This window comes from Hemitrygon akajei, chromosome 8 (genome assembly GCF_048418815.1).
Source record: "Hemitrygon akajei chromosome 8, sHemAka1.3, whole genome shotgun sequence".
Classification (NCBI taxonomy): Eukaryota; Metazoa; Chordata; class Chondrichthyes; order Myliobatiformes; family Dasyatidae; genus Hemitrygon; species Hemitrygon akajei.
The window spans coordinates 2,798,116-2,819,181 of NC_133131.1; the positions used below are offsets into that span (position 1 = coordinate 2,798,116).

General features: G+C 40.7%; 1 protein-coding gene across 7 annotated transcripts in view; it reads left to right on the plus strand.

Moving 5' to 3' along the window:
- Positions 1 to 21,066, plus strand: part of pigl (phosphatidylinositol glycan anchor biosynthesis, class L) — a 182,635-nt gene that overhangs the window by 96,572 nt on the left and 64,997 nt on the right. For 5 of the 7 annotated variants that reach the window (XM_073053067.1, XM_073053068.1, XM_073053062.1 and 2 more), the window contains exons 5-7: positions 4,756 to 4,812; positions 8,733 to 8,764; positions 10,866 to 10,999. In XM_073053067.1, the coding sequence (XP_072909168.1) occupies positions 4,756 to 4,812; positions 8,733 to 8,764; positions 10,866 to 10,999 (223 nt within the window). Of the gene's footprint in view, positions 1 to 4,755; positions 4,813 to 8,732; positions 8,765 to 10,865; positions 11,000 to 13,948; positions 14,444 to 21,066 lie in introns of those variants that run through there. The other 2 variants (XM_073053066.1, XM_073053065.1) reach the window with 2 other exon arrangements.

Below are 21,066 nucleotides of genomic sequence, written 5' to 3' on the forward strand. Positions count from 1 at the left end.
CTTCAAAATTCCCCTTCATAGAAGCTGCCTAACCTGCTGAGTTTCTCCAGCATTTTGAGTGTGTTACTCAAGTTTCCAGCATCTGCAGCATCTCTTGAATTTACAGAAAGGGATGTAGAGCCTTTGTAGAGGGTGAAGAAGAGGTTAACTAGAATGTTCCCTGGTCTAGAGTGTATTTGCTACGAGCAGAGATTGTCAGATTTAGGTTATTTTTTTCTGGTGTGTCAGAAGCTGAGAGATAATCTGATAGAAGTATATAAAATTATGTCAGGTACAGATAGGATAGATAGTCAAAGTCAAGACATAAAACATTGCAGATGCTGAAATCTAGAGCAACAAATAATCTGCTGGAGGAACTCAAAAAGCATTTGTGGGTGGATAGAAATTGCTGATATTTCAGTTCTAACCATGAAAGTTACCAAGTGGGTAGTTAAGTGTCTTCTTCCCAAGGAAAAGCTGTCAAAAGACTAGAGGGCCTAGTTTTAATTGATTTTTATTTAGAGATGCAGAGTGGAACAGGCCTTCCAGCCCATTAAGCCACACTGCCGAGAAACCCACCTATTTAATATTAGGCTAATCACAGGACAATTTACATTGATCAATTAACTTACTAAGCTGTACGTCTTTGGATTGTGGGAGGAAATCAGAGTGCTCAGAGGAAACCCACATGTTCACAGGGATAGAGTACAAATTCATTCAGAATCAGAATCAGGTTTATTATAACTGGCATGTGTGGTGAAATCTGTTAACTTAGCAGCAGCAGTTCAATGCAATACATAATATAAAAGAGAAAGCAAAATAAAATAATAACAAATAAATAAATAATTCAATTACAGTATACATATATTGAATAGATAAATCGTGCAAAAACAGAAATTATATTAAAAAGGTAAGGTAATGTCCAAGGGTTCAATGTCCATTTAGGAATCAGATGGCAGAGGGGAAGAAGCTGTTCCTGAATTGCCAAGTGTGTGATCTCACTGCACCACCAGCCACCCTTGCACAATGTAACCAGTGTGTGAAAGATATTAAAGTGGAAAAGCCTTGCACGGAGATGATCCCACTCTCTCGGCGTCAGAAGTCAGGATCCAATGGCATGAAGAATCTTTACATCTGGCAACTTCCTTGGCTGCATTGGATGGCCGCGTCTTCTTAAGTGCTCTGCCGCGCCCTACGCACTCCACAAGAGCTGCTGCAACGCCTTCTCAGCCATTGAATCCCCGGGTTTCCTCCACCTGATCCACTGAAGCAGTCTTCGCATGCTGGGATGAGCAAATTCCTATCTCACCGAGGGTTTCAGACCCCTTGGCTACTATCACCTGGTTTAGCCGGCCTGTCAAAGCCGTTGCCCAGGGTGTGGCCGCTGTCGCATGCAAACAGCTACGAGGAGTCACAGGTGAGTGCGGGCGTTGGTGGGGACCAAAAGATGACGAGCCACTCCAAGGAGTGCGGCAAGCCCCCCCCCCCCCCCCCCCCATATAGAGGTGCTACCACTTCCATGCACTTGGTGGTAACAGTGAGAAAAGGGCATGCCCTGAGTGCTAGAGGTCCTTAATAATGGTTGCTGCCTTTCTGAGACAGTGGTCCTTGAAGATGGCCTGGTTATTTTATAGGCTAGTATCCAAGATAGAGCTGACTAGATTTACAACCCTCTGCAGCTTCTTTCGGTCCTATGCAGTAGCCCCCCCACCATACCAGACAGTGATGCAGCCTGTCAGAATGCTCTCCATGGTACATGTATAGAAGTTTTTGAGTGTATTTGTTGACGTAACAAGTAACTTCAAAACCCCTAATAAAGTATAGTCACTGTCTTGCCTTCTTTATAACTGCATCGAGGAGTTACAGAGGATGGTGGAATTGAACTCCAAACTCCTACAACCCCACCTGTAAAACACTGCCAGGGGAAGTGGGAAGCATTTACACAGCCACATGGCATGGCAGGAATGAAGGGATATGGATTAGATACAAACAGATGATATTAGTTTGGATTGGCACCATGGTCGGCACTGATGTGGTGGAACAAAGATGCTGTTCCTGTGCTGTTCTCGTCTATCTTCACTGTTCAATTACTTCAATTAGTTGGAAAGTTAAAGGGATGTACCACAATAAGTAAGAGGAACTCCACTATGCATAGTTCTCCAGCCACTGAAATCAACTGCTTTCTTTCAATTTGAATTAATCAACATTTTCTTTTGATTCCTAATAGCTTTATCATAGGAGTTGTGATTCTTATATAAGATATATATTTTATCAGTCTGGAAATGGAAGCTGAGAAATTAATGCATGTTGTCATTGTACAAGTCGTTGCTGAGACCACACCTGGAGTACTGTGCACAGATTTGTTCACCCTGTTACAAGAAAGGTGTGGTTAATTTGGAAAAAGTGAAGCAAAGATTGACAAGGATGTTCCCAGGACTGAGCACCTAAGTTGTAGGGAGAAGTTGGCTGGGCTAGCTCTTTCTTCTGTGGAGCGTAGGAGAATGTGGAGTGACGTTAGATTTATAAAATCATGAGGGGCATGGATAAGGTCTTTGCTCTAGGGTAGGGAAGTTCAAAACGAGAGGGCATAGGTTTAAGGTAGGGAAGAGACTTAAAAGGGACTTGAGAGGCAAATTTTTCACACAGAGGGTGGTGTATATGGAATGAGCTGCTGGGGTAAATGGCTGAGGCAGGTACTTGGGGGTTGGGGTTTCAAGGCATATGAGCTGAACACTGGAAATTGGAACTGGATGGGTGGGCACCATTGTCAGCTTGGTCTGGTTGGGCTGAAGGGCTTGTATCCATGCTGTATTTTATGTGGCACAGGGAAAGACCATTTTAGTCCAACTACCATATGCTGATTCTGTGCTGTATTTGAATCTCCTTTCCATACTTAGATCTAGCAATGTCAGAAAAGATTCCTTCATGCTCCATCGTATGCTTTCCAACCTTCTCTGCAAAGCATCTACAACACGTGCTTCATCCACTCCCTTTCCATGTCCTTGCTTCTCATTGGTAAAAAAAATTACACTTGGGATTGTGGAGTTTTTAGGTTGCAATGTTATTTTTTGGTTATATTTTCTACATTTTGAGATTCAGCACAGTAACAGGCCCTTTCAACTCAATGAGCTTGCACCACCCAATTACACTCATGTGAGCAATGAGCCTAATAACACATTTGTTTTTTGAATGTGTGAGGAAAGCGGAGTAGTTGGACAAGCATATGGTCATGAGTTATATTGATGGCCTTTAGTTATGTTTTTTTTTCCAGTGGAAATGTTTTCTCTGCATCAATTTCATCAAATCATTCTATTTTAAATAACCACCTTAAGTCACCTATCATTATTTTTTTTAAAGTGAGTGTGTACATCCTTTCCTGATAAGATGCAATCTCTGGTTGTTCACCTTCCTCTATCAAAATATCCTGTATGTGCTTGGAGGCATTCTTGATCCTAGCAGCAGGGAGGTAACATACCATCCTGGAGTCCCACTGTCAGACATAGAAATGCCAATGACTGCCCTGGAATTTCAAGGCCCCTGTCAACACTGCTTACCTAGGCACAGACCTTCCTTACTTGTACATTAGAGCCAGTTATGGTGCCACTGATCTGATGTCATAAGCATCTTAGAGTACAGAAACAGGTATTTTGGCCCAACTGGTTCTTACTGTCTACTGCATCCTCCCTGGTAGTTCCAGTTGCCTGCCTTCAGCCCATAAACCTCCAAGACCCTCCTTTCCATGTACCTGTCCAAATGTTGAAATTGTACCCTCCTTAACCACCCTCTGACAGCTTGTCTAGGTGCTCTGTGTAAAGAAGTTACCTCTCAAGTCTCTTTTAAATCTCTCCCTTTTCATCTTGTGTTTGTTCTTTCTATTTCTGGACTCCCCCCACACTGGGGAAAAGGCTTTGATCATCCACCTAATTCATACCCCTCGTGATTTAATAAACTTCAATGAGGTCACCCCTCATCCTACGCTCCAGGGAATGAAGATCCAATATGACCAACCTCTCCCTGTAACTCAGACCTTGCACTCCAGGCAACATCTTTGTAAGTCTCTTCTGAACATAGAACATAAAAATTTACAGCACATTACAGGCCCTTCAGTCCACAATGTTGTGCTAACGATGTAACCTACTCTAGAAGCTGCCTAGAATTTCCCTACTGCATAGCCCTCTTTTTCTAAGCTCCATGTACCTATCTAAGAGGCTCTTAAAAGACCGTTATATCTGCTTCCACCACTACCGCCGGCAGTGCATTCCACACACCTATCACTCTCTGTGTGAAAAGCTGACCCCTGACATCCCCTCAGTACCTATTTCCAAGCACCTTAAAACAATGCCCCCTCACGTTAGCTATTTCAGCCCTGGGAAAAAGCCTCTGGCTATCCACACAATCAATGCCTCTCATTATCTTATACACCTCTTTCAGGTCACCCCTCGTCCTCTGTCGCTCCGAGTTCACTCAACCTATTCTCATAAGGTATGCCCTCCAATCCAGGCAACATCCTTGTAAATCTCCTCTGTTTTTATAGTATCTGCATCCTTCCTGGAGTGATATGGCCAGAACTGAATACAGTACTCCAAGTGGGGTCTGACAAAGGTCTTATATACAGTGGCATGCAAAAGTTTGGGCACCCCTGGTCAAAATTTCTGTTACTGTGAATAGCTAAACGAGTAAAAGATGACCTGATATTCAAAAGGCATAAAGTTAAAGATGACACACTTCTTTAATATTTTAAGCAAGATTACTTTTTTTTATTTCCATCTTTTGCAGTTTCAAAATAACAATAAAGGAAAAGAGCCCGAAGCAAAAGTTTGGGCACCCTGCATGGTCAGTACTTAGTAACAGCCCCTTTGGCAAGTATCACAGCTTATAAATGCTTTCTGTAGCCAGCTAAGAGTCTTTCAATTCTTGTTTGGGGGATTTTCGCCAATTCTTCCTTGCAAGAGACTAAGAGTTCTGTGAGATTCTTGGGCCTTCTTGCATGCACTGTTCTTTTGAGATCTACCCACAGATTTTCAATGATGTTTAGGTTGGGGGACTATGAGGGCCATGGCAAAACCTTCAGCTTGCGCCTCTTGAGGTAGTCCATTGTGAATTTTGAGGTGTGTTTAGGATCATTATCCTGTTGTAGAAGCCATCCTCTTTTCATCTTCAGCTTTTTTACAGATGGTGTGATGTTTTCTTCCAGAATTTGCTGGTATTTACTTGAATTCATTCTTCCCTTTACCAATGAAATGTTCCCTGTGCCACTGGCTGCAACACAAGCCCAAAGCATGATCAATCCACTCCCGTGCTTAACAGTTGGAGAGGTGTTCTTTTCAAGAAATTCTGCACCCTTTTTTCTCCAAACATACCTTTATTCATTGCGGACAAAAAGTTCTATTTTAACTTCATCAGTTCACAGGACTTGTTTCCAAAATGCATCAGGCTTGTTTAGATGTTCCTTTGTAAATTTCTGATGCTGAATTTTGTGGTGAGGATGCAGGAAAGGTTTTCTTCTGATGACTCTTCTATGAAGGTCATATTTGTGCAGATGTCACTGCACAGTAGAACAGTGCACCACCACTCCAGAGTCTGCTAAATCTTCCTGAAGGTCGTTTGCAGTCAAATGGGGGTTTTGATTTGCCTTTCTAGCAATCCTACGAGCAGTTCTCTCGGAAAGTCTTCTTGGTCTTCCAGACCTCAACTTTACCTCCACCGTTCCTGTTAACTGCCATTTCTTAATTATGTTTTGAACTGAGGAAACGGCTACCTAAAAACACTTTGCTATCTTTTTATAGCCTTCTCCTGCTTTGTGGGCATCATTTATTTTAATTTTCAGAGTGCCAGGCAGCTGCTTAGAGGAGCCCATGGCTGCTGAATGTTGGGACAAGGTTTGAGGAGTCAGGGTATTTATAAAGCTTTGAAATTTGCATCACCTGGCCTTTTCTAAAGATGACTGTGAACAAGCTCTAACAAGCTAATTAAGGTCTGAGACTTGGTAAATCTTATCTGAGAGTTCAAATCTCTCGGGGTGCCCAAACTTTTGCATGGTGCTCCTTTTCTTTTTTCACTCTAAAATTGTACAAAACAAAACTAATACACTAATCTTGCTTAAAATGTTGAAAAGAATGTTTCTTCTTTAACTTTATGACTTCTGGAGATCAGTTCATCATCTACTCACTTAACTACTCACAGTAACAGAAATTTTGACCAGGGGTGTCCAAACTTATACATGCCACTGTAGCTGTAACATTATCTCACAGCTCTTGAACTCAATCCCACGGGTTGATGAATGCCACCACACCATATGCCTTCAGAACCTTCTTCACCTTGACAATGTATTTCCTATGAGGGTGAACGACATTCCACAGAATACTCCAAGTGCAGCCTCACTAACTTATATAACTACAATCTAATGACCCTGCTCTTCCACTTGATGCCCTGACTGATGAAGGCCAGCATGCCTCCCTGTCTGCTTGCATGGCTGCTTTCAGTGAACTCTGCACTGTACTCCAAGGTCCATAACACTCATCAGTGCCCTGTGATTCACTGTATAAGTCCTACCCTGGCATTCCATGAGGTCTAAGGCTAGGTCAGGCCTTGGGAATTTACCCACCTCAATGCACTTCAAGTTTGCAAATACATCCTTCCTTGTAATATGCATATATTCCAAGACCTTACTGCTTACTACTCTTTGGCTTCAATGATATTCTTCTGAGTAAAAAATGAAGAGGAATGGACATTAAAGATCTTGACCATCTCCTCCAAATAATGCTATTGCTATTCTTTGAAAGGTCATTTCCCCCCAACACTCTACAAAGTGGCATGCATTTCACAGAGTGGAATAACCACAGAAGACTTCTGCATTACCTGCTTGCCCCTCCTGCAGTCACCCATCGATCTGGCTAAAACATAATGGGGCCACCTCAAGGAAGGCCCTATCTGTGATATTTTCTGCCTCCTCTCTGCTTCACCTACTGATCTCTGTGATCTGAGTGGAGCTGCAGATTGAAACACTACTTGCAAATATAGTCATCTGTAGCCTTGACACTGTCTCCTTTAAGTGGGCTAGGTCTCTCAAGGAACATTTAAACCCTTCCGCTCAGTAGAAATATGTATAATTCTTTGTTGGTAGATTAATTAGCCACCTAATGTGTAGGTGCTCTTTTAACCTCCTGCTGCCACTCTGCTGGCTGTAATTATGTTGCCTTTGGAAGAAACATTTCTGACCTCCACCACCCTTGACTGAACAATGGATGGTGTAGTACATACAATGGATAAAGCAATGCCAGGGAGGGAGCATTTGTTTCATGGAACCTGGATGCACACAATGTACTGAATATTCACTTCCTGCTCTGTAGAATTCTAATTCCAGGTTGGATTAACATAAGAATAAAATCGAGCAAGTTTATCTTTAGACATGTGAGCTCTATGTACAACCTTAAATTGTATTAGAGCATGTTTAGCACAGATAGAGGATGAGTTTACCAATAATAAAATTTTTTCCCATTGCTCAATAGATATAGGGCAATGCAATTCTTCCTGCCATTCCTTCTTAATTTTTTCTGATATATCTGGTTGTACATTCATAATCATAGCTACTAAGCCCTTTTGACAAGGATTAAGAGCTAAAATTCTTTCTGTAATGTCCAATGGACATTCTTTCGAAAAAGACTTTAGTTCATTATATAAAAAATTTCTAACTTGTAGATATCTAAAAAAATGGGTTTTAGATAAATTATATTTATTAGATAACTGTTCAAAGGACATAATGTTATCATCCAAAAACAGATCACGAAAACATGTTATACCTTTTGTTTTCCATAAAAGAAAAGCTTGATCTATAGATGATGGTCGGAAAAAGTAGTTAGATATTATAGGACTTGACAGCATAAACTTATTCAAACCAAAAAATTTACGAAATTGAAACCAGATTCGTAATGTATACTTGACTATAGGATTAGTTATCTGTTTATTCGTTTTGAATAACGAAAAAGGAAGTGATAGATGTCATTCTGATATTGCTTCGTTGACCCATATGTTTTGGTCTTGTCCTTGTTTACAAAACTATTGGAAAGATATTTTTAATATTATTTCAAGAGTCTTAAATATTAATCTCCAACCACATCCTTTTACCGCAATTTTTGGTCTACCAATGATAGATAATAAGCGTTTATCCGCTTCATCCCAACGAATGATTGCATTTGTTACACTAATGGCTAGAAGATCTATTTTACTGAATTGGAAAGAAATTAACCCTCCAACTGTATTTCAGTGGTTTTCTCAAACTATTTCCTGTTTGAGTTTAGAAAAAATTAGAAGTGTGGTTTTTGATTCTTCAGTTAAATTTGAGGAAACTTGGAGACCATTTATTCAACATTTTCATATGAATTAAATGGTCTGATCCTGAACCTTATTGCTACTATCCTGAATTGTGTGGATGGAGGTTGGGAGTCATTGGCACTGCTGTATGTATTTAACATTATGCAATTGCCCATGTTGGTTAGTTTTTTTTTTAGTTTTTTTTAGTTGTTTTTTTTTGGGGGGGGGTTCTTTTTTTTTTCTTAATTCCTTTACATTATACTATGAGTTTGAGAGACTCTATGTATTGATAATACATATTTGATTGTTAATTAATCTATTATGTACTCTCAAATGTTTTGTACTAATATTTTTCTTATGTTTTTCTTAAAAAATTAATAAAAAGATTTGAAAAGAAAGAAAGAAAGAATTCTAATTCCATTGTGTCTGCTGTTTGTTCACAGGAGACTTTGCTCAGAGAGGAAACTGCCCAATGGTAAGAGTAATTATTGTCTTTAGTGAACCTCTGCAAATAAACATTATCGTGTAATTCTTAGATATTTGCTGTTAAAACTATACTTCAGTGAGTAAAAAATTACACATTTTCCCCAAGGAATTACTACCAAATTGGATTGATGACAACACTTTAAAATTCTGAGGTCAATGTTGTATATTCTGAGGATGAATCTCCTTTAATGTATTACTACGGAATCTGATGCTAACCACAATGCTCTCTCTGCATTGGATTGGCATTATAGATCATGGCAGACACTCTTCCAACAAATAGAATCTTGGTAAATTGCCATATGTACTGAGGTATAGTGAAGAACTTGATTGATGTACAGATCAATTCAATACAACATTAGGCTTTACAATTCAACCGCCAGGACTTAAGAACTTTTTAAAAGCTATTATTAATGCGTTTTGAGATAGTGATTTAGATGCATATCATATTTTTTACTGAGTTAAGTATTGTATGTAATTAGTTTTGCTACAACAAGTGTATGGGACATTGGAAAAAAAGTTGAATTTCCCCATGGGGATGAATAAAGTATCTATCTATCTATCTATCTATCTATCATTGTTACTGCAAAGCAGCGCAATATAAAATGCAGTAAATAGAGATGCAGTTAGTAATTTAGTATTAACTTACACTTTCAGCTTAGTTGCATCGCCAAGAAACTAATCTTGACCTTGGACTTTGCTCCAGCTAATCACATCTCCCATTTTTCTCAAACCAGAGAAGAAGTTAGATCCAAATCAAATGTTTTGGTTTGATTTTTCAATCTAATTTGTTGCTGTTGACCATATAAATGTCAAAGGAGTTCTCTATCATACTGTAGAAAGTGATTTATAAAGGATACTTTTCAGTTTTCCCTGAAAGTGCTAATTTGTCATTCAGTTCAATATCAAAGTGGAATATGATTTGTCAAACATAGAAGCATTACAGTGCAAAGGAAACTATTTGATCTATCAAGTCCTTCTTCAAAATCAATCCACTCAATCTCCTTGCCTAGCTCTCAACATGTAGCCCTTAGAACAGCTCAAATGTCTCCAATTTATTAGTGTCTCTCATTGCTGGAACTATTCTATTAAATATTTTATGATTCTCTTTTGGATCTTCACATTCCTGCTATGGTGTGGACACTTAATTGGACCCGATACTTTAACTGTGGCATGATAATCTCCATCCTTTTTGTATTCATTGTGTCTGGTTATGACCCAGGATCATATATGCTTTGTTAATTGTTTTGTTAATCTGTTCTGATTTCTTCAAAGATTTGAACCCATCTCTATGTTCCACCATTCCATGTAGAATTATATCCTTTGTTTTATTGGCTTTTGCTTTACTTCAATTTTCAATGAACCAACTTCCAAATGAAGTTTTTTCTAGATTTCTTTTTCACCACTCAATAGTTAATCAATACATTATCTAATGATGTTGTAATCATTGTTTCCTAAATACTCCCCTACTGTTAAGCAATCTGCTGAACTTTTCTGGTTTCCCCTATGTTGGGTCTAGCAATATCTCCTTCAAGGAATGAGTGATGAACATTGACTGACCTCTGAATTTTCCCCCTGATTTATCCTTTAAATTTCTATAGGTCTATTTTAGGGTTACTGTGCTTCCCCACCCCCATTATTAAAACTTGTTAGTTTTTCCATTTCTCTGCAATTCCCTGAAAAATTGCAAATTACTAATGGTGTGCAGAACATTGAACAGCTCTTCCATGAGGCAAAAGCTTGAAATCATGTATGACCAGACTTAACAAAGCTTCTACCCCACTGTTATAAGACTATTTAATGGTTCCAAGATGGATTCTTGACCTCACAGTCTACCTTATTATAATATTGTACCTCATTGTCCTTCCTGCACTGCACTTTCTCTTTGGCATTACATTTTATTCTGTATTTTGTTATTGTTTTAATTTGTACTGCCTCAGTGAATTGATCTGCACAAAAAATATGCAAGGGAAGCTCTTCATTGCACCTTAGTATATAGTGGAGAATATTCAGCTGGCAGAATGTCTAGTTGATCAGGGTAACTCTGTCTGATCGGCACACTATTAATTGAGAAAGTTTCTACTCTTTTCCAGAGTGCCAGGCTGTTGTACTCGAATCTACAAACATTCTCCGGAAGTATATCTCCATCTTGGATCTTCCAATCAGCTGGTTAAGACCTCACTATATGATGTATATATTACAAAGACAGGAGTATCAACAGGCCAAGGTAAAAAGAAACTATATATAGCATGATTTATTTTACTACCAGCTCCTTGCTGATTCCTTACAAATGTAACACTTGCCCAATGGGCTGGTATATGTCTAGGGGGAAGAAGTCCAACCCCGCCTCCCGTATATGCAGGTGCTGTGGGAATCAAGTTAATGCAGCGTCGCACACACAATATCAAACTCACACCAAATACCGTTATAGAATATACTTTAAAGATTTTACTAAAACTAAATGAGTACTAACAATACAGTATATATGAAGGAAAATAAAATAAAGTAAAAGGTGCCAAACTTATCAGAGTTCAGTCAGTTTAGTGCACATCGTTGGAGCTCAACCATCAAACAGTTCGACGCCTCATTGCTTTCCTCCAACCTCCACGTCCTTGCACCTGGGACCACCCTGGTGGTCAACCGAGCAGTGCAGCACACGTCCACCTTCTTCAGCGTCTTCTCTCCGACTCCCTGAAAAGACCGCGAAAACCCCACTCCCAGACCCACAAGACAAAATAACATTCCCCATTGGTTAACAAATGAATACAATCCCCGTTATCAGCAATTCTAAAGCTAAACAAACTGCTAGAAGCTTCGAGAATACTCTGCAAGAAATACTCTCTCACCAGTTAGCATAACAAAGAAGCAGGTTTACTTTTACCCACAAAGAAGCCATTTTGATTAACATACACAGTACACAAAGGAGAAACATCCAAATGTATGACCTTACTAACAAATTCTCATTTCAAACATTTACTGGCCCATAGAAGCACCAATATTTCTGATTTGTAATACTATAAATGGTGTCATATCCCAGTTCACTGCAATTTGAGAGAGAGAGAGAGAAGCTAAAGTCAGATGTATCAGTATTATAGTGGAATAAAGAGAATTACAGAGCCATGAGAGAGAAGCTGCCAAAGTTGATTGGAAGAAGACATTAGTGAAGATGATGGCAGGACAGTAATGGCTGGAGATTCTGGGAGCAATTTGGAAGGCGCAGGATAGATACATCCCAAAGATGAAGAAATATTCTAAAGGCAAGATGACACAAGTGTGGCTGACAAGGGAAGTCAAAGCCTACACAGAAAAGCAAAAGGGAAGACATATAATAGAGCAAAACATAGTGGGAAGTTAGAGGATAGGGAAGCTTTTAAAAAAATCTAAAAGGCAATAAGGAGTGAAAAGATGAAATTATTGGTATTATTGGTAAGCTTCCCTATATTGGTAAGCTAACCAATAATATCAAAGAGTATACCAAAAGCTTTTTCAGATATCTAAACAGTAAAAGAGAGGCAAGAGTAGATATCGGACAGCTGGAAATGATGCTGGAGAGGTAGACAAGGAAATGGCAGATGAACTAAATACCGTAGATGTCGGATTATAAGCCGCTACTTTTTTCCCACATTTTGAACAGCTTTGAACTCTGCGGCCTTTAATACGGTGCGGCTAATGCATGATTTTTTTCATGCCGCCAAAAACATTTTGCCTCGTAACAGTAGACCAATAAAATTGATGAGTAGTTCACAGAGGTCCAATGAAATTGTACGATAAATCAAGCGCACTTTCACAATTAAATTATTGTAAATCAGTCATTTGTACTCACCCTCATCAACATGGAAAACACTCGAAGAAAAGCATTGTGCTGCCTTTATGGCAGTTATTTAGTTTATAATATTTTCGCTTAGTAATTCATTTTCTAGTTAAAGTTAGAAGTGTTTTAACTATATTTGTTTTCTGTACTACATCGCGGGATGCTATGACGTCACACCCGGTTTCGCCGCGTCTTGTGGGAAAAATGCCAGTTTGCGATAAACGGGAAGGAGGGGGGGAGCGCATTACGCGAGCGGCATTGGATCTGAGCGAACGCTGCTTTTAAGTTAAAGGCGATCAATAACTTTTCCTGGTAGGCTGCAGTATATATATTTTTTACCAGTCGTTAGGAGATATTGGAATGTTGTTCAGTAAAAAAGTATACGCAACGTATATTTAAAAGTAGCCGTGTTGCAGGCACGGTTCGAAGAAAAGCATTTGCAATATGTATTTGTTTATGTTACCATATGGATTTAATTAAAAGTTAAAAAATCCTCACGTGTAATATCTTTCTGTGTAAATATCTCATATTACAACGTGGGACACCTGCGGCCGAAAATCCGGTGCGGCCTGTACAAGTAAAAAATTGATTTTCTTTCTAAAATTAGAGCCAGCGGCTTTTAATCAGGTGCGCTCTGTAGTCCGGAATCTACGGTAAGTATTTTGCATCAGACTTCATTGTAGAAGACACTAGCCCGTATGTTGGACATTCGAGAGTGTCGAGGCAGAAGTGAATGCAGTTGCTATTACTAAGGAGCAGGTTCTTGGGAAGCTGAAGGTAGATAGATCAAATCAAATTTAATTATTATTCAAACCATACATGGATACATTTCAATGAGACAGTGTTCCTCTGGGTTTCAAAAGTACATTTAATGTCAGAGAAATGTATACAATATACATCCTAAAATGCTTTTTCTTCACAACCATCCACAAAAACAGAGGAGTGCCCCAAAGAATGAACGACAGTCAAGTGTCAGAACCCCAAAGTCCCCCCCAGCTCCTCCCTCCTGTGTGTAAGCAGCAGCGAGCAACAATCCCCCCCAACCCCCATCAGCACCCGCCACTGAGCACTCAAGCACGAGCAAAGGCTTGCAGTTATTCCAAAGACTTCGTGTTTCATCCAATATTCAACATACCACAGGCTCTCTCTCCCCCTCTCCCTAATAAGGGAGAAAGAGGTGTCTCCATTTTCACAGCGAGCGGGAAGACATAACATACAATGTTAAAAGTAAGCCATGTCGCTTTTTTCCAAGCTCTGTGCCCAATGATCACGAACCTCTGGGCACACAGCTGCAGATATTCCGACTCCCCCAACTACACATGAGTCTTCTGCCATGACACTGACTCTTAATCTGCCTGTTTCCAGAGCCCCAAGATCCTAGGCTTCCAAAGCCGAGCTGAAAACTTCGGCTGAGTCCTTAGCGTGCTGAACAACAACGGCTGGTTATGAAACCCTGAGAGTGGGTCCCATTCCTGCAAAGAACAGTAGTCAGCGTGTAACTCCATGGTCTTCAAAAGAACCCTGAAAGGGAAAAATAAAGATATTAAAGATGGAAATAGAGCTGTTTCCAAAGATGTAAGCAAAGGAGTCGCCATTTAGCGCCATCATCACTCTGCCTTCTTCACAAATTCAAAATAACGAGAGAGAGAAAGGAAACATTGTTACACATGACAACACATAAGTAGTCCAAGACCATGATATAGTTCATGATAAGTCACCTGGACCAGATGGATTATATCCTTGAGTTCTGAAAGAGGTAGCTGAAGAGATTGTGGAGGCATTACTAATGATCTTTCAAGAATCAGTGGATTCTGGCATGGTTCTGGAGAACTGGAAAATAACAAGTGTCACTCCACACTTCAAGAGGGAGGCAGAGAAAAGAAATTGTAGGCCAGTTAGTCTAACCTCAGTGGTTGGGAAGATTTTGGAGTCAATTGTTAAGGATGAGGTTTTGGGGTACTTGGAGGCATATGGTAAAATAGGCCAAAGCCAGCATAGTCTCCTCAATGGAAAATATTGCCTGACAAATCTGTTGGAACTCTCTGAAGAAATAGCAAACAGGATTGACATAGGAGAATTGGTTGACGTATACTTGGATTTTCAAAAGGCCTTTGACAAAGTGGCACATATGAGGCTGCTTAAGAGCCCATGGTGTTACAGGGAAGATGCTAGTATATATAGAGCATTGGCTAATTGACAGGAGGCCAAGATTGGGAATAAAGGAAGCCTTTTCTGATTGGCTGCTGGTGACTAACTAGTGGTGATCCACAGGGTCATTGTTGGGACTGCTCTTTTATGTTGTATGTCAATGATTTGTATAATGGAATTGATGACTTTGTGGCCAAATATGAGGATGATATGAAGATAGGTGAAAGAGCAGGTAGTGTTGAGGAGGCCGTGGAAGGACAGACAGATTAATAGAATGGGCAAAGTGACAGATGGCATGCAGTGTTAGGAAGTGTATGGTCATGCACTTTGGTAGAAGAAATAAGTGTAGACTATTTTCTAAACGGAAAAAAATTTAAAAATCTGAGGTGCAGTGGGCCTCAGTGGTAAGGAAGGCAAGTGCAATGTCAGCATTCATTTTGAGTGGATTAGAATATAAAAACCAAGGATGTAAAGTTAAGGCTTCATAAAGTACTTGTGAGGCCTCACGGAGTATTGTGAGCAGTTTTAGGCCCCTTATCTAAGGAAGGATGTCCTAACATCGGAGAGGGTTCAGAGGAGTTTAAGGAAGATGATTCTTGGATTGAAAGACTTATCATCTGAGGAGCATTTGATGGCTCTTGTCCTGTACTTGCTGGAATTTTGAAGAATGCGGGGATGGGGGAAATCTCATTGAAGCCCATCAAATGTTGAAAGACCTAGATCGAGTGGATAGAGAGATGATGTTTTCTATAGTTGAAGAGTTTCGGACCAAACAGTGCGACCTTAGAATAGAGGGACGTCCATTTAAAACAGAGATAAGGAGGAATTTCTTTAACCAGTGGGTAATGAATCTGTGGAATTCGTTGCCACAGGCAGCTGTGGAGCCCAAGCGATTGAGTGTATTGAAGGCAAAAGTTGATAGATTCTTGATAAGTTAGGGCGTGAAAGGTTAAGGGGAGAAGGCAGGAGAATGAGGTTGAGAAGGCAATGGATCAACCATGCTCAAATGTGGAGAAGACTCAATGGGCTAAATGGTCTAATTCTGCTCCAGTGTCATATGGTATTATAGTCTTGACAGTGGGAGGTTCCCTGTTGAGTTAAGACCCTTCATTGATCCAACCACGGATATTGTGTTCCAGCTGTCTACATGATAAGGTCAGTATGCAAGTCAGGGCAACGTTATATGGAGAACAAGCTGCTGGCCTTGCAGCAGGCTCGCCCTCTCCACCCAGCTGATGAATCCAAAGGAACAGCAGAGACCGATACGGTCTGGCGCCAGTGGTGTCGCAGGGGCTGCCAGTCTTATTGAACTCAATGTAAGAGTGCCTTAGCGACTCCAACTGCAGGTTTTTCTTCAGGATCTACTCCCAAAACCTTCCCTATGAGTGAGTATAGCTGCAAAGTAGCAGAGGTTTGTGATCATAGATTTCCTTCTGCTAAATGAGCTGCCAACCACAGCTGATGAGACTCATCTGCCCAAAGCAACTGGTTTTAAGGCGCCAGTAGCCCACCTTTGCCCCTTCTCCTGTTAGTAGAAATGGTTCCACAGGGCTTAGTAGCTAAACCGCATGTGAAGGGCAGGAGCTGGACTTTGTTGTCAGAGGCTATTTGAGACACACACCATTGAAAACCTCAGAAGGCAGTGGAGGCCAATTCTCTGGATGCTTTCAAGAAAGAGCTCTTAAAGATAGCGGAGTCAAGGGATATGTGGAGAAGGCAGGAACGGGGTACTGATTGTGGATGATCAGCCATGATCACATTGAATGGTGGTGCTGGCTCAAAGGGCCGAATGGCCTACTCCCACACCTATTGTCTATTTAATAGGGGGAGTTTATCCTCACTAACTCTCTCCTCCCCCTACCAGCTATGACAACATTTTGGAACATCTTTTATGTTCTGTAATAGAAAGAAGTCTTGTTATTCCAAGTCAAGTCAACTCACTTTTTATTGTCATTTCAACCATAACTGCTGGTACAGTACATAGTAAAAATGAGACGTTTTTATTAAACATTTTAACGTTATTAAAAGCAACTTTAGGATTGATCTCCAAATACTCCAATCTTTCCAAAATTGGAAATTTCAAGTTCCCAATTTAAGTGTTTACCAATGAGCATATTTTCCTCTCAGATGTGGGCATCTCATATCTGGAAGTGAGATGCAAGATTTCTGTCTCCTTCACCATGGCCAATGTGGAATTCGGGTCTGTCTCCAAGATCAATTCCATGGAAAACAAACCAAAAACACAGACAAGACAGACAAAAATCCATGCTTGCACTGTTATTTCAGAACCTTTGCAAGTAACTGCAAAACTTAGCATAAACAGTTAATTCTGACTGTGGAAAGCTTTCAGACATTTTTCAAATAACCAAGTAAGAGCAAATAAAACTGCTGAGTGGGGTCCTTGACTCATTAACACATTGTTACAACCTCTTAAAAGAACAGCCTCTTAAAAGACAAAAGCAAATTCCCTCCAGAGTAGGAAAATATTTCCATTGTTCACCTTTTGGTCTGAAACATCCTCCCAATATTGATTGGGCAAACATAGAACAGAAGCTGGGGGAGATGGGGCTATGGAGTTTAAGGTTGGGAGGTTGGGGTGAGGGAATGGAGAAGTGAGGGCTGTGGGAGTTTGGTTTGAGTAAGGGGGTTGTAGTTCATTAAGGTTGTCATAGCTGGGGTGGCAATGGGGATAAGCTCCCACCACCTATTAAATGCTCCCAATGACGTGCACCTCAAATAGCTTCTGACAACCAAGTCCAGCTCCTGACCTTCATGTGTGGCTTAGCTGCTAAGCCCAGTGGAACTGTTCCTACTGACAGGAAAAAGGGCAAAGGAGGGTTACTAGCACCTTAAAACCAGTTGCATTGGGCAGATGGGGCTCATTAGCCATGGTTGGCAGCTCATCTAGGAGAAGGAAAACTGATCTCAAACCTCCGCTGCCTTGCGGCTATACCCATTCATGTGGAAGGCTTCGGAAGTAAACCCCAAGGGAAAAATCAGGAGCTGGAGTCCCTACGGCAGTCATACATTGAGTTCAATGCTGACTGGCAACTCCTGTAATGCTGCTGGCACCAAACTGTATTGGTCTCTGTCGTTCCTTTGGGTTCATCAGATGCATGGAGAGAGGGAGCTTGCTACATGGACAGCAGCTTATGCTCCATATTGTACTGCCCAAGCTTGTGTACCTAGACAGCTAGGATGCAATATCCATGGTCAACTCCAACTGACAGAAGCCTGGGAGGGGGATATGTGTGTGTGTGTGTGTGTGTGTGTGTGTGTGTGTGTGTGTGTGTGTGTGTGTGTGTGTGTGTGTGTGTGTGTGTGTGTGTGTGTGTGTGTGTGTGTGTGTGTTGCTTGGATTTCCAGCACCTGCAGATTTTCTCTTACTTGTGACAAAACAGCCTTTGTACTGCTTCTTTTTCTTTCTTTTTAAATCTTTTTATTAATTTTCAAAACATAGTAACAATAGAAATAGAGAGATTGGGAATACAAAATTAATAGAGCAGTATATACAAGTATAAACTATTGATACACAAATGTAAATCTCCCAAACTCATCCTGTATTTATACAGTAAAAAACCCCAAATTGGAAAAAATACACACACACACACACCCCCCCCCCCCCCTGAGTTACGAACGTCCGACGTACGGACAACTCGTACTTACGAACCGAGGAAAGAGAATGCTGTCCGCCATTTTAAGTCGGATCGCCACACCGTCTGCCATTTTAAGTCGTTGCCGTTGACACTATATTGAGTGTTTAACTTTGTATTTGGCTTAAATTTTTCTTAGTAAGATTCACCCTAACCCCGCCCCCCCCCCCCCCCCCCCCATTCTGGTTGGCTGGTGGCACAGTGAGATCAGAGTTTCCCCGAGTTCAATCTAGTGATAGACCGTTCCCGTGCTGGATTGATGTCGATCCAGAGACTCCTGTACTGGGTTGATGTTGAGCTCGCAACTCAACCTCGTAAAAAAATAAATACCCTGCCACGTCCAGTTTAAATTCCCATGCAGAATATTGTGGATGATCAAACACCCAAACCCAGCACAGTCCCCACTTGTCCCATTTAGCCTGTCTCAATGCAGTGGTCCTTAGGACCCAGCAGACCTCGGGAGCTGGCAAAGCTTGGGAGCTGCCGCCCGCAGTGTTTCTGTTCCATTGACGGGAAGCGATCGCAATTGAAAATAAAGTGGAAATAATAAAGCGTTTGGAAAGAGGTGAAACGCCATCAGTCATTGGAAAAGCGTTAGGCTACAGTCAGTCAACGATCGGAACAATTTTAAAGGATAACGGATAAAGTGAGAATAATGGAACATTTGAAAGGCGCTGCCCTGATGAAAGCTACAATTATTACTAAGCAACGCAGTGGTTAATTATTGGAATACATAAGTATCTTAAGTGTTTTATATGCACGGAAAGGTAAAATATATACTATATACTAAGACAAACGTTTGACTAACTAATGCTAAATAATACCAGATGTACTTGTTCCGACTTCCGTACAAATCCAATTTAAAGACGGACTCAGGAACGGAACTCGTACGTAACCCGGGGACTGCCTGTATATAAAAAAACTAACTAACTGCAAACTGAACTGAGAGAAAAAAACAAGCTGGGCTATTATATTATAACGGATATAAACAGTACTGTCAATAAATCCGCTCCTCTAACCAAATATTTAAAGGTAATAAAAGAGGTTCGGGAAAGGTCGATTTAGCTCATATGAAAGTGTTGAATAAATGGTCTCCAGATTTCCTCAAATTTAATCGAAGGGTCAAAGATAACGCTTCTGATTTTCTCTAAATTTAAACAGGATATAGTTTAGGAAAACCTTTGGAATGTAGTTGGAGGATTAATCTCTTTCCAGTTCAATAGAATGGATCTTCTCGCCATTAATGTAACAAATGCAATCATCCATCAAGCTGATGGGGATAAATAACTATTATCTACCATTGGTAAGCTAAAAATTGCAGTAATAGGGTGAGGATGTAAATTAATTCTCAAAACTGTTGAAATAATACCAAAAATATCTTTCCAATACTTCTCCAAAAGAGGGCAAGACCAGAACATGTGAGTCAAAGAGGCTACTTCGGAATGGCATCTATCACAGATAGGATTAATGTGGAAGTAAAAGCGGGCAAGTTTATCCTTAGACATATGAGCCCTATGCACCACCTTAAATTGTATCAAGGACACATATAGAAGAAGAGTTAACTAAATGTAAAATTTTCTCCCATTTCTCTGTAGGTAAGGGAAGTTGAAGTTCTTTTTCCCATTTATTCTTAATTTTAGACAATAGATAGTAGGTGCAGGAGTAGGCCATTCGGCCCTTCTAGCCAGCACCGCCATTCACTGTGATCATGGCTGATCATACACAATCAGTACCCCATTCCTGCCCTCTCCCCATATCCCTTGACCCCGCTATATATAAAAGCTCTATCTAACTCTCTCTTGAAAGCATCCAGAGACTTGGCCTCCACTGCCTTCTGGGTCAAAGCATTCCACATATCCACCACTCTCTGGGTGGAAAAGTTTTTCCGCATCTCTGTTCTAAATGGCCTACCCCTTATTCTTAAACTGTGGCCTCTAGTTCTGGACTCGCCCATCAGTGGGAACATGCTTTCTGCCTCCAGCGTGTCCAATCCCTTAATAATCTTATATGTTTCAATCAGATCCCCTCTCAATTCTTCTAAATTCCTGTGTATACAAGCCCAGTCGCTCCAATCTTTCAACATATGACAGTCCCGCCATTCCGGGAATTAACCTTGTGAACCTACACTGCACTCCCTCAATAGCAAGAATGTCCTTCCTCAAATTTGGAGACCAAAACTGCACACAATACTCCAGGTGGGGTCTCATCAGGGCCCTGTACAGCTGCAGAAGGACCTCTTTACTCCTATACTCAATTCCTCTTGTTATAAAGGCCAGCATGCCATTAGCTTTCTTCACTGCCTGCTGTACCTGCATGCTTGCTTTCATTGACTGATGTACAAGAACACCTAGATCTCGTTCTACTTCCTCTTTTCTTAACTTGACTCCATTTAGATAGTAATCTGCCTTCCTGTTCCTGCCACCGAAGTGGATAACCTCACATTTATCCACATTAAACTGCATCTGCCATACATTTGCCCACTCAACTAGCCTGTCCAAGTCACCCTGCATTCTCATAACATCCTGCTGACATTTCACACTGCCACCCAGCTTTGTGTCATCGGCAAATGTGCTAATGTTACTTTTAATCCCTTCATCTAAATCATTAATGTACATTGTAAACAGCTGCGGTCCCAGCACCGAACCTTGCGGTACCCTACTGGTCACAGCCTGCCATTCCGAA